Below are 13,866 nucleotides of genomic sequence, written 5' to 3' on the forward strand. Positions count from 1 at the left end.
TAGCCAGCTGGTGGGCCACTGCTTCTTGAGGGAAGCAAGCTCTGCACACTGTCCAGAGAGCAGATGTTGGCCTGAGCACAGGCCAGTGTATGTGAGTGCAGAGGGTGGACACTGAGATGAGGCCCGGTGGGTGGGAAGGAGAGTTTGAGTCAGGTGCTACCCCTGCAGGAGGCCTGGAGGATGGAAATAGTCCCCTGGGGCCAGAGAGTAAACCTAGGATGTTCATCCACTTGTGGAGATGCCACCCATTCACTGTAAGATGGGAATTCTGAGTAAGGATGTGTGACTTCTGAGCGCTGTGATAATTAAGACTGCATGGTGAGGGAGATAGGATGATTACCTTTTGATGCCTTTCTCTTTTTTACTTAAAGAGGGTAAGATTGCTAGAATGGGTGGTGAATATGGAGATTACCTCTGTATCTTCTAAAATAACATTGTTAGAATTCCAAACTGTCTTTCGTATCTATAGGAATATACAACCAGATGTACATATTACTGAGGAAGTCCAGTGTTTATGCCAGCCGTATTTTATGTAAACATATTTGACTTTCGGGACACCTGCCCAGCTCAGTGGGTGGAGCGGGAGATGCTTGATCCCGGGGTTGTGAGTTTGAGCCCCACATTGGGTATAGAGATGACTTAAAATCTTAAACAAAACACAAAAAACACTTTTCACCTTTGATCGAAATCTGAAATTTTAATCTGACTCCCCTTCTTCCTCCATCTTTTACATTATCACCATAGTCAAACTGCAAAGACCTGGTTATAAGTTCAAGTGTAATTCAGCAAACACAGGGGAAACATTTATATTCTGCAGTTACCTTTTCTTATCATTTAGACTTTTTTTGAGGCCACCGAATTACCCATTTAATTTTGACATATATAGTAATAAGTATCATTTTGCAGAAATAAGTAATAAATATCCACTTCCTCCCAATTTCACTCAAAAGGAGAAGAGCTTCATGTAAGATGTTGATGAACAGGGTAGCCCGGGTGCCTCAGTGGTTTAGTGCCGCCTTTTAGCCCAGGGCATGATCCTGGAGACCCGGGATCGAGTCTCACATCAGGCTCCCTGCATGGAGCCTGCTTCTCCCTCTGCCTCTCTCTCGGTGTCTCTCATGAATAAATAAATAAAATCTTAAAAAAAAAAAAAGATGCTGATGAATGGTTTTCACAGAGGGGAGGCCTGTGGGCTCCTGCCCTCAGGGACTGATTGCTGCTGCTTTTTAAAATTCTATTTGAAGCGTTCCACTATAGAGGGAGCTACTCTAATCCAAGCTACCTTAACATGGTGTGGCCTAGGAAGAGGAAAATTGTGCTTTATTCCTTTTGTTTATTAAAAATATGTATAAACATATTCTTATTAATTTTTTCGTTATTTTATTAATATTTTATGATGCCTCTGATGGTATTTTGCTTTCAATCCCAAAGATACTGTAAGGATGTGTTTTGGTTTCAGCCTGGGAGTATTTCCATCTGGTATAGGAGACCACCAGATGTCACTGTAACTGAACGAATAAAATCTCATCGTGTTGGTGCCTTTGTCATTCCGTCTACGCATGTTTCTTTCCTGTTCCGACTTCTCGGCGAGGAAGAGCTCTAGGGAGCATGCATACACGTCCTCATGGCCGCTACTTTGTGGATGTTGTGGGAGACATCTTGCTTTCATGCTCTTGAAGGCTTGTTTCTTAATAAATGCATTGTGAATTTGTTCTCCGTTCCTCTCAGCAATGTGACATTTTAGGATCAAGGTTTTGTTGAACCATGAGCACTGGCTCCCAGGTCAGGGTCATGGTGGGTGCTGTGCCTGGGCTCTTGGGGATCTTTGGTCTTACTCTGGGCCCAGGACCCAGAAGGTTGAACCGGTCCCAAGTCTGAGAGCTCTGGGGGGCTGATGGGGAGGGCTGAGGATATGCACTTATGTGCTTTCTGGGGCCAGTGGCAGAGTGTTACCTGTGAGCAAGGACTTGTGCACTGTGTACTTTGTCCATTCTGTGTCTGTAACAGTGTCTGCAAAGTTGAGCAAAATCCCTTTGCCTAAAGTCCCGTCTGTGCCTTTCTGAAGCTTTGCTGTCCACGGTGTCTGATAGCAGGCGACAGAGACAAACCTGTAATGGAAACAAAACCAGGAATGTGGTTTGAGTACAAAAGGTGGCACAGAACCGAGGTTAGAAAGTGCAGCAGGACAGCGAGGGGAGAAAGTGACCTTTCAAAGGTGTGTAGACAGGACTGCCCTGGACAGGACTGCCCTGTCACTGGAGAAGGTAAAGATTCCTTCACATGTGTGTCTCATCATCTGCAGCCAGGACACAGTGTGTTTCTGCCTCCCAACTGGGAAGGTGCTCAGTTTCCCCAGCAGAGCCTCCACAGTCAGATGAGTTCTACCTTTTTAAGATGGAAAGGAATACAGATTTGGTTGAGGTCAGAAAAGCTCATGCAGAGAATAACAGATGCTATAGAACTAGCTAAATCCTGCTTTGCAGCAGGGAGAATTGTGTAGGTAAAATACTGTTCATTAGAAAAACTCTTGAAAGTTGTTTGCTGCCTGCCAATTTTGGAGGCAAGCCCGCAGCACATCGAGTCTCAGGTAGGCAGGCGGGTGGTGAGAAGCATTCCCTAGAGGCCTGTCCTGGAGCTGCAAGCTTTTCAGGTGCTGTCAATAAGGAGACCTCAGCCCGTTGGAGTCAAGCCCAGAATGCTGGTTTGCAACCCAGTGAAAGATTTGGAGGTTTTACTCCAGGCCATGCAAACTGTGGCCACATCTGCTCAGCTCCCAGTGTCTGCTCTGCCGGAGGGACGTGGGACAGGCGCACCCCCAGAGAGAGGGCTCATGGCGCCCTTCTGGGCAGAGAATGCAGGGCCACAACATAGTGCCCTGCCGCTCGAACAGGGACAGGTCCCGCTAGGTGGTCAGGGCAGCAGTGGGATGTTGGATGTCCTGCGGCAGAAACTCTGTGTAGGAAATACAGCCAACAGGTGCCTGGAGCAGGGCCTCCTGGGGGGATCTGGACATGTCTTCATCCGAAACCTCAGGCCTGTCTGCTGCCCAGGGACAGTGGCAGCAGCGTCAGCAGGTGCAGGAGGGACTCTTCCTTGGGAGACCGAAGATTATGGATTGTGTTCTGTCCTCGGGCCCGCTGTCGGGCTGTCATCACTCTGATGGGATAAAGTACCTCTAGTAGTGGCTCCTGTGTGTGCTTTTGGCTCACAGCATTGCTTGTCCTAAGTTCTCCTTTGGTGACTCATCTTGACCTGCTTTGTAGAAACTCCCGTTTTATTTTTCATCGTGCTATTAGATATCTATGACTCTCCCAGCCCCAGTGTTGGGGTATCGCATTTATAGTGAGTAAAACTGATGTTTAAAATCTTTGGTGGGGGGACGCCTGGGTGGCTCAGTGGTTTGGCGCCTGCCTTCAGTCTAGGCGTGATCCTGGAGACCTGGGATCGAGTCCCATGTTGGGCTCCCTGCATGGAGCCTGCTTCTCTCTTTCTGCCTCTCTCTCTGCCTGTGTCTCTGCCTCTCTCTCTGTGTCTCTCATGAATAAATAAAATCTTAAAAAAAAAATCTTTGGTGGGGGTGATAGTACACTCGGATTAAGTGATTTTTGTAAAATTGACTTTTCTTATTGTTCCAGTGGCACCTGTCATTCTGGAAGGTCTAGAGGACTGACATGATCAATTAGACGTAGGTCACTGTGGGCTCTCCCCCGTCCCTCCGGGTTTTGTTCCTGTTTTCCCATGTGTCTCGTCCATACTTCTCGGGCGGGTGCAGGAGTACTCACAAATGTGAAGTCACAGTGAACTTGGTGACTCTTACCTGCATTTTAAATGGTCTTACATTGATTAGTTGAATTGTTATGTTAACCTAAGAGGTAAGGCAAATACCTTTCAATTTGCTCCCTTTCAATTATTGCTGATGTTTTCCGAAGTTCATTGTCCTAGAATCAGAATTTCAGAACTGGGAGGATCCAAAAGATGTCTCAATTCTGTGGCACTCTCAGGTGTGGTTCCTGACCTGTTCCCATCGCCCACTGCTGTCACTCCAGGCCACCCGTAGGTGAATGTGTTGTGGTGAATAAACTCTCTCTCTCTCTCAGGAGTTTGAGCCTCATAGGAGCTTGCTGTGGCCACAGGTTCTCAGAACTGCTGCCCGGGAGAGCCCAGTCTGTCTGCGTGTTGCCATCTGTCCTCGTGCACAACCAGGCAGGAGGGGGCTCTTCTTGGTCATGCTGCTGCCGGGCTGTCATGCTGGAATTACTTTTTAAAAAAACTGGTATGAAAAAGGAAATTCCCTAACAGGTGTTTTTGTGTGATTTGTTTCGTTAGCACAAAAGGCTGCTTCCCCTGGTTTGCTTGGGAGGCCCTTTGAGCACCATTGCTGGGCAGGCCTGTTCCTGTTATGGGCCTGGATGTGGGTTCTGCCCTGCTTTGCCTCCTCTGTGCGCACTGTGAAAGCACCACGATGTCTTCATGGGAGAGGCTTTACCAAAACCTCTGAACAGCCTTCCCAGAAAGGGGCAGAATGCCTGTCTTGTCTGCCTCGGGTAGGGTGCATGTAGAACATTCTGGGTCATGGCAAACATGTCAGGGACAGAGTAGCAGGAATCTTGGTGACCCCACATATTTGATGGAGATGCTTGAAATCAGGATTGGTATAAAAGGACAGATGTATCTAATAAACAACTTTGACTGCTCTTCAGTTTTTCTGGGTGATAACGCTATTAGGGGCTATAGTGTGTCTCCCTCCAAATTTTACATTTTGAAATTTTCACTCCCGGTACCTCAGAATGTGATCTTATCTGGAAATAGGGTCATCGCAAATACAGTCAGTTAAGATGAGGTCAGTAAGGCAGACCCTGATCCAAATATGACTGATGTCCTTCTGGAAAGGGGCCATTTGGATGCAGAGACAGACGCAGAGGGATAACGATATGAGGATACAGGTAGAAACAGCTGACTCTGCACCAAGCAGAGCAGCCTCTCCAGAAAGCAGCCCTGCTGACACCTTGGCTGGGACTTCCAACCTCCAGGAGGACTGGGAGAAATAAATTTCTCCTGTTCTGAGCCCTGGGACTGCCTGGGACTGCCTGGGACTTTGTCATTGCACCCCAGGGGACTAACACCAGCTCTAGCTCTTGAGCTGAGATTTAGCCCCTGGTCTATTTTGGGATGTCAGCTTACCTTCTTGCTTCTCTCCCAGCTGCCTTTGGGTCTCTGACCTCAGATGGTCACCTTTTCTCACTAGCTCCTTGCATTCCTGTCCTACACCCAGAAAAACTCAGCTTTCCACTTGAGTGGGGAAAAAAAATACTCACTTAGTTTTGGTCCAAAAGCATCTCTTTTATTTTTTATTTTTTTGAAAGTCTGTGCAGCCGTTCTTAAAGTGACAAGAGGAGGCAAAATCAGTGAAGTGCTTCCCTTGGAAGCAGAATTAATGGCCTGACAAGGTTGCCACATCCATCCTGTGGTGTTGGGAGCTAATCTCTGAGAGTTTTAAAGTAGATACACACAGAGTCATGTGTTTTGGAAGGAAAGAGAAGTTGCAGATGAGGCTGCAAGGCCAGCCCTGGAGCCTCCCCGGCATCCTTTGACACTGGATATGAGGTTGTGTGGGCCTTGAAAACATGGGAGTGGGGAAGCCTGGCTTTTCTTTCAAGTCACAAGCTGTGACGTGGCACCAGGAAAAGGCAGCGGCCACCTGTGTCCTAACACATACTTCATGTCTGGCTGGTGAAGACCTGAAGGCCCCATGCTGGGACCCAGAGGGGAGAACCATGGATAATCCACTTAAATGCTGGGTCTTGAGAAAACCCTCAAGTTTGCCTATTTCTTGTTTGGTGAAGGACTCCCATTTCTTTCTTTTCTTCAATTACTGCAAACCCTGAAATTAACCCAGAATCTGCAGCCATCAAGAGAAGATACTAGTGGGTGGCATACTGTAATTTGATGAAAGGAACACTTCCCCTTCCACACTTTTAAAACTGGAATTTGGACATATCACGTGTTTCATCTCTCCAGTGGCCCATGCATGATCGCATGATGCATGTAGTCTTCTGTATAACAGAGCGTCCACATGTGTGCACGTCCGCCTGGCTGGCAGAGATGTGGGGTGGAAGGGGTAAGTTCCCTCTTTCCACCTGTAATTATCTTTCTGCTTCAGATGGCACCTTGGCGCTAGTGCTGCACATGCTGAATACACTTGGAGGGTTGAAATGAAAAAGGCATCCGTCATGATACCCTCCTGGGAAGCTGATGGGATGGAGACTACAACAAGGTAATTGGGTTGCAAGAGGAGCATCTGGTTTTCTGCCTCTTTGCAATAACTGTAGAGGTAGTCAGATGGGAAAGGAATTTGGAGGTGAATAAACAACCGGTGCTCTGAATTATACTCTTGCTCAATCACCTGAAACTTACAGGAGGAAGAATGGGAACTCTGGCATGCTCTACCCCATGTACAGTCTGAGACACAACCAACCGCACTGCTGGCTGGGCTCTCAGACTGGAGGCCAGGCCATCAATCCACTGTGCATGAAGCCTTGGAAAGGAATTTTATCTTTTGTTTTGCATGGTTTTTCAGCCAACCTGAATTTGGCCATGAGATAGTAAGGTGTATCGTAGAAAATGGCACTAATGGCAGGCAGTCACCTGAGGATCCTATTTTAGTTCTCTTGTGAAGGATAATTACTTATTATCTCAGGAAGGACCTTGTACTATAATTATATCTGCAATTACAAGATGTGAAAATTCCAACTAATTTTCTAACAGCCCTACTTGCAAAGTGTCATTGCGAAGACACCCGTACCTGGGAAGTTCAGGCCCGTTGTTATTCTCTGTTGGCCCCCATAATGCCGAGGGAGTGGTAGTTTAGGCCAAGTAAGGGGAGATTACAGTTATTACAAGACTGACTGGGGATCGCTAATATCTATCCACAAAACACTAAATCACATAATCTCTAATTACATGCAAATATTGTCTAGGGCCATTCAGTAGTAAGTCTGAGAATCCTTGGAGAAGTCCAAGCTCAGTTGAGGAGATAGTTTTACAAAAAGCAGGCAGAAGGGTTCTGGGAAGATGACAGAGCAGGAAGCACCAGGCAGATGCCTCGCACCTGGACAACAGCTGCACTGGTAACTCTGGAGTCTACTGAAGGCTTGGACTTCCAGGGGAAGTAAATTGGGGTTAATTTTGGTCAGTTTCAGCTAAATTTCAGTTTAGCGCAGGAGCAGCTACCTGTCACTCACCCTCAGTCCCTGGCAGGCAGCTGTGAACGCATTCTGGAAACATTTGCACGTGGCTTGTGCAAGCCGGGGTGGGTAAAATGCTTTCAAATACTGAGTGTATGTGTTCTAATGACTGATTCTGCTTCTGATCACAATTATGCAGATAAGGAGGGGGTGGCCACTCTTGCACCTCCCTCTGTTCCAAGTCCCTCCCCCTCCAGCTTGTGACTTACACGGGATTTAAAGGGCCAGTGCCCCACTTTTACTCCCTTCACCTGTCACTTTTCACCTTTTGAGAGACAGACATTAAGGACTAGAACATTAGAAAACAAGACATATATGGGGAAAATATATTAGACCTCTGGCTGATCCTTGGCACAGAGATAGCCCACAACAATAAAAAAACCCAAAAACTATAACAAAAAAGTAACAAAGTCCAGTGAGTCTTGGGGAAGGAGAACATGATTTCCAGAATTACCACATTATTAGATTCAGATGTCCAGTGTTCAACAACAACAATGATGGCAACAACAAAATCACAAGACATACAAAGAAACAGGAGAGTATGGCCATTTCAAAGGAAAAAAGATAACTTAGCAGAAATTCCCTGGAAAAGGTCTAATGGTAGATCTACTAGATAAAGAATTTAAAGCAACTGTCTTAATGGAAGATGCTTAAAGAACTTAAAGGAAGATGTGGAAAAAAGGAAAATGATGTGTGAACAAAATGGAACTTTCAAAAAGAGATAGAAAACATGAAAAGAAATTATGGAGCTGAAAAGCACAGTAACTGCAGTGAACATTTTACTATAGGAATTCAAAGGCTGATCTGAACAGCCAGAAGAAAGAAACAGTGATTGTGAAGGCAGGACAATGATAATTACTGAATCTGAGGAACAGCAGGAAAAACATTTGAGGAAGAGTGAACAAGCCTAAGGGACTTGTAAGAATCTAGGGAGAACAATATACCCACTGTGAGAATACCAGTAGAAGACAGAAGGGCAGAGAGAATATCTGAAGAAATAATGGCTTAAAAATACCTAAATTTGATGAAATACATAAATATAAATGTACAAGAAGGTCAATAAACTCCTAAGTAAGATGAACTCGAAGAAATCCACACTAAGACCCATTATCATCTAACAGTGAAACAACACAAAAAGTGAATCTTGAAAGCAGCAAAAAAAGAAGCAAACTGTTGCATATAAGGGATTGTCAATAAGCCTATCAGCAAATTTCTCCTCAGAAACTCTAGAGACCAGAAGACTGTGGGCCCATTTATTCAACATGCTGACTGAAAACAGCTGTCTACCAGAGTTCTATATTCTTTTTTTCTGTATATATATTTTTTATTGGAGTTCGATTTGCCGACATATAGCATAACACCCATTGCTCATCCCATCAAGTGCCTCCCTCAGTGCCCGTCACCCGGTCACCCCAACTCCCCACGCACCTCCCTTTCCACCACCCCTTGTTCGTTTCCCAGAGTTAGGAATCTCTCATCTTCTGTCACCCTCACTGATATTTCCTACTCATTTTCTCTCCTTTCCCCTTTAATCCCTTTCACTATTTTTTATATTCCCAGTATGAATGAAACCATGTAATGTTTTTCCTCCTCTGATTGACTTACTTCACTCAGCATCATACCCTCCAGGTTCTATCCACGTTGAAGCAAATGGTGGATATTCATCGTTCCTAATGGCTGAGTAATATTCCATTGTATACAGAGACCACATCTTCTTTATCCATTCATCTGTCGATGGACACTGAGGCACCTTCCACAGTTTGGCTATTGTGGACATGGCTGCTATAAACATTGGGGTGAAGGTGTCTCGGTCTTTCACTGCATCTGTATCTTTTGGGTAAATCCCCAACAGTGCAATTGCTGGGTCGTAGGGCAGGTCTATTTTTAACTCTTTGAGGAACCTCCACACAGTTTTCCAGAGTGGCTGCACCAGTTCACATTCCCACCACCAGTGCAAGAGGGATCCCCTTTCTCCACATCCTCTCCAACATTTGTGGTTTCCTGCCTTGTTAATTTTCCCCATTCTCACTGGTGTGAGGTGGTATCTCATTGCGGTTTTGATTTGTATTTCCCTGATGGCAAGTGATGCAGAGCATTTTCTCATGTGCTTCTTGGCCATGTATGTGTCTTTGGTGAAATTTCTTTTCACGTCTTTTGTCCATTTCATGACTGGATTGTCTGTTTCTTTGCTGTTGATGTTAATAAGTTATTTATAGATCTTGGATACTAGCCCTTTATCTGATACGTCATTTGCAATTATCTTCTCCCATTCTGTAGGTTGTCTTTTAGTTTTGTTGACTGTTTACTTCGTTGTGCAGAAGCTTATTCTCTTAAGTCCCAATAGTTCATTTTTGCTTTTGTTTCCTTTGCCTTCATAGATGTATCTTACAAGAAGTTGCTGTGGCCAAGTTCAAGGAGGGTGTTGGCTGTGTTCTCCTCTAGGATTTTGATGGAATCTTGTCTCACACTTAGATCTTTCATCCATTTTGAGTCTACCTTTGTGTATGGTGTAAGAGAATGGTCTAGTTTCATTCTTCTGCATGTGGATGTCCAATTTTCCCAGCACCATTTATTGAAGAGACTGTCCTTTTTCCAGTGGATACTCTTTCCTGCTTTGTCGAATATTAGTTGGCCATAGAGTTGAGGGCCCATTCCTAGGTTCTCTGTTCTGTTCCATTGATCTATGTGTCTGTTTTTGTGCCAGTACCATACTGTCTTGATGACCACAGCTTTGTAGTACAACCTGAAATCTGGCATTGTGATGTCCCCAGCTGTGGTTTTCTTTTTCAATATTCCTTAGGCTATTTGGGTCTTTTCTGATTCCACACAAATCTTAGCATGATTTGTTCCAACTCTCTGAAGAAAGTCCATGGTATTTTGATAGGGACTGCATTGAACATGTAAATTGCCTTGGGTAGCATTGACATTTTCACAATATTAATTCTTCCAATCCATGAGCATGAAATATTTTTCCATCTCTTTGTGTCTTCCTCAATGTCTTTCAGAACTGTCCTGTAGTTTTTAGGGTATAGATCCTTTACCTCTTTGGTTAGGTTCATTCCTAGGTGTCTTATGCTTTTGGGTGCAATTCTAAATGGGATTGACTCCTTACTTTCTCTTTCTTCAGTCTCATTGTTAGTGTATAGAAACGCCACTGTATTGCATTGATTTTGTATCCTGCCACACTGCCAAATGGCTGTATAAGTTCTAGCAATCTGGGATCCCTGGGTGGCGCAGCGGTTTGGCGCCTGCCTTTGGCCCAGGGCGCGATCCTGGAGACCCGGGATCGAATCCCACATCGGGCTCCCTGCATGGAGCCTGCTTCTCCCTCTGCCTGTGTCTCTGCCTCTCTCTATCTCTCTGTGACTATCATAAAAAAAAAAAAGTTCTAGCAATCTTGGGGTGGAGTATATTGGGTTTCCTATGTACAGTATCATGTCATCTGCAAAGAGGGAGAGTTTGACTTCTTCTTTACAATTTGAATGCATTTTATTTCTTTTTTGTTGTCTGATTGCTGAGGCTAGGACTTCTAATAACTATGTTGAATAGCAGTGGTGAGAATGGACATCCTTGTCATGTTCCTGATCTTAGGGGAAGGACTCTCAGTGTTTCCCCATTGGGAATGATATTTGCTGTGGGCTTTTCGTAGATGGCTTTTAAGATGCTGAGGAATGTTCCCTCTATCCCTACACTCTGAAGAATTTTGATCAGGAATGGATACTGTATTTTGTCAAATGCTTTCTCTGCATCTATTGAGAGGATCATCTGGTTCTTGTTTTTTCTCTTGTTGATATGATCTATCACTTTGATTGCTTTATGAGGGTTGAACCAGCTTTGCATCCCAGGGATAAATCCCACTTGGTCATGGTGAATAATCTTAATATACTGTTGGATCCTATTGGCTAGTATCTTGTTGAGAATTTTTGCATTTGTGTTCATCAGGGATATTGGTCTATAATTCTCCTTTTTGGTGGGGTCTTTGTCTGGTTTTAGAATTAAGGTGATGCTGGCCTCATAGAATGAATTTGGAAGTACTCCATCTCTTTCTATCTTTCCAAACAGCTTTAGTGGAATAGGTATGGTTTCTTCTTTAAACGTTTGATAGAATTCCCCTGGGAAGCCATCTGGCCCTGGACTTTTGTGTCTTGGAAGGTTTTTGATGACTGCTTCAATTTCCTCTCTGGTTATTGGCCTGTTGAGGTTTTCTGTTTCTTCCTGTTCCAGTTTTGGTAGTTTGTGGTTTACCAAAGTGCATCCACTTTTTCTAGATTGCCTAATTTATTGGCATATAGCTGCTCATAATACATTTTGAAAATTGTTTGTATTTCCTTCGTATTGGTTGTGATCTCTCCTTTTTCATTCATGATTTTATTAATTTGAGTTTTTTCTGTTTAATAAGGCTGGCTAATGGTTTAATCTATCTTATTCTTTCAAATAACCGACTCCTGGTTTCATTGATCTGTTCCACAGTTCTTCTGGTCTCTATTTCATTGAGTTCTGCTGAAATCTTTATTAACTCTCTTCTTCTACTTGGTGTAAGTTTTATTTGCTGTTCTTTCTCCAGTTCCTTTAGGTGTGAAGTTAGCTTGTGTATTTGAGTTTTTCCCAGTTTTTTTGAGGGATGTTTGTATTGCGATTTATTTCCCTCTTAGGACTGCTTTGCTGTATCCCAAAGATTTTGAATGGTTGTACCTTAATTTTCATTAGTTTCCATGAATCTTTTTAATTCTTATCTAATTTCCTGGTGGACCCATTTATCTTTAAGCAGGATGCTCTTTAACTTCCATGTGTTTGAGTTTCTTCCAAATTTCTTCTTGTGATTGAGTCCTAGTTTCAAAGCATTGTGGTCTGAAAATATGCAGGGGACAATCCCAGTCTTTTGGTATCAGTTGAGACCTGATTTGTGACCCAGTATGTGGTCTGTTCTGGAGAAAGTTCCACATGCACTTGAGAAGAATGTGTATTCAGTTGCATTTGGATGCAAAGTTCTGTAAATATCTGTGAAATCCATCTGTTCCAGTGTTATCATTTAAAGCTCTTGTTTCTTTGGAGATGTACTTAGAACATCTGTCATTTGCAGAAAGTGCCGTATTGAAGTCTCTTACTATTAGTGTATTATTATTATCTAAGTATGTCTTTACTTTGGTTATTAATTGATTGATACACTTGGCAGCTCCCACATTAGGGGCATAAATATTTATGATTTAAATATTTATGATTTATGATTGTTAGGTCTTCTTGTTGGATAGACCTTTTATGTATGATAGAGTGTCCCTCTTCTTCTCTTACTACAGTCTTTGGGATAAATTTTAATTTATCTGATATGAGGATGGCTACCCCAGCTTTCTTTTGAGGACCATTTGAATAGTAAATTGTTCTCCAACCTTTCATTTTCAGGCTGGAGGTGTCCTTAGGTCTCAAATGAGTCTCTTGTAGACAGCAAATAGATGGGTCTTGTTTATAATCCAGTCTGAAACCTTGTGTCTTTTGATGGGAGATCATTTAGCCCATTCACATTCAGAGTAACTATTGAAAGATATGAATTTAGTGTCATCATGATACCTATTCAGTCCCCGTTTTTGTAGATTATTTCTTTGGGTTTCCTCTTTCTTTTACAGGGTCCCCCTTAATATTTCCTGCAGAGCTGGTTTGGTGGTCACATATTCTTTCAGTTTCTGCCTATCCTGTCCTGGAAGCTCTTTATCTCTCCTTCTATTCTGAATGAGAGTTTTGCTGTATAGAATATTCTTGGCTGCATGTTCTTCTCATTTAGGACCTGAATATATCCTGCCAGCCCTGTCTGGCCTGCCAGGTCTCTGTAGAGAGGTCTGCTGTTAGGCTAATATTTCTCCCCATATAAGTTATGGATCTCTTGTCTCTTTCTGCTTTTAGTATTTTCTCTTTATTTTTGGAATTCACAAGTTTCACCATTGAATGTTGAGGCATTGAATGGTTTTTATTGATTGGGGGGGGGTACCTCTCTATCTCCTGGATCTGAATGCCTGTTTCCATCCCCAAGTTAGGGAAGTTCTCAGCCATGATTTGTTCAAATACACTTTCTGGTCCTCTGTCCCTTTTAGCGCCCTCTGAAACCCCAATTAAACGTAGAGTTTTCCTTCTGAGGCTGTCATTTATTTCCTTAACTTTTCTTCATGGTCTTTTAATTGTTTTTCTCCTTTTTCCTCACCTTCCTTCCTTGCCGTCAACTTGTGTTCTATGTCGCTCACTCTTTTTTCCACCTCATTAACCCTCATCGTTAGGACCTCCAGTTTGGATTGCATCTCATTTAATTGATTTTTAATTTCTGCCTTGTTAGATCTAAATTCTGCAGTCATGAAGTCTATTGAATCCTTTATGCTTTTTTCCAGAGCCACCAGTAGCGTTTTAATTGTGCTTCTGAATTGGCTTTCTGACATTGAATTGTAATCCAAATTCTGTAACTCTGTGGCAGAGAGTACTGTTTCTGATTCTTTCTTTTGTGGTAAGTTCTTCCTTCTAGTCATTTTGCTCAGTGCAGAGTGGCTGTATGAGCAGGCTGAGTCATAAATATCAACCATGACCTAAGTAAATTTCACCCTAGATGATTCTGGCGAGGTCAAAGACCAGAAATTGAAAACAAAGA

The 13,866-nt window shown here is 43.4% G+C and overlaps 1 protein-coding gene across 4 annotated transcripts in view; it reads left to right on the plus strand.

The window, feature by feature from the left end:
- PTPRN2 (protein tyrosine phosphatase receptor type N2) overlaps positions 1-13,866 on the plus strand; it is a 723,182-nt gene that overhangs the window by 141,241 nt on the left and 568,075 nt on the right. Inside the window, exons 2-3 of one of the 4 annotated variants that reach the window (XM_041753467.1) lie at positions 4,098-4,273; positions 6,161-6,274. The exons of 2 other annotated variants lie outside the window; for them this stretch is intronic. In XM_041753467.1, coding sequence (XP_041609401.1) covers positions 6,253-6,274 — 22 coding nt within the window. In that variant the 5' untranslated portion in view covers positions 4,098-4,273; positions 6,161-6,252. The remainder of the gene's footprint in view (positions 1-4,097; positions 4,274-6,160; positions 6,275-13,866) is intronic. One more of the 4 variants, XM_041753466.1, reaches the window with a different exon arrangement.

The sequence above is a fragment of the Vulpes lagopus genome, chromosome 4 (assembly GCF_018345385.1).
Source record: "Vulpes lagopus strain Blue_001 chromosome 4, ASM1834538v1, whole genome shotgun sequence".
NCBI classification, from domain to species: Eukaryota; Metazoa; Chordata; class Mammalia; order Carnivora; family Canidae; genus Vulpes; species Vulpes lagopus.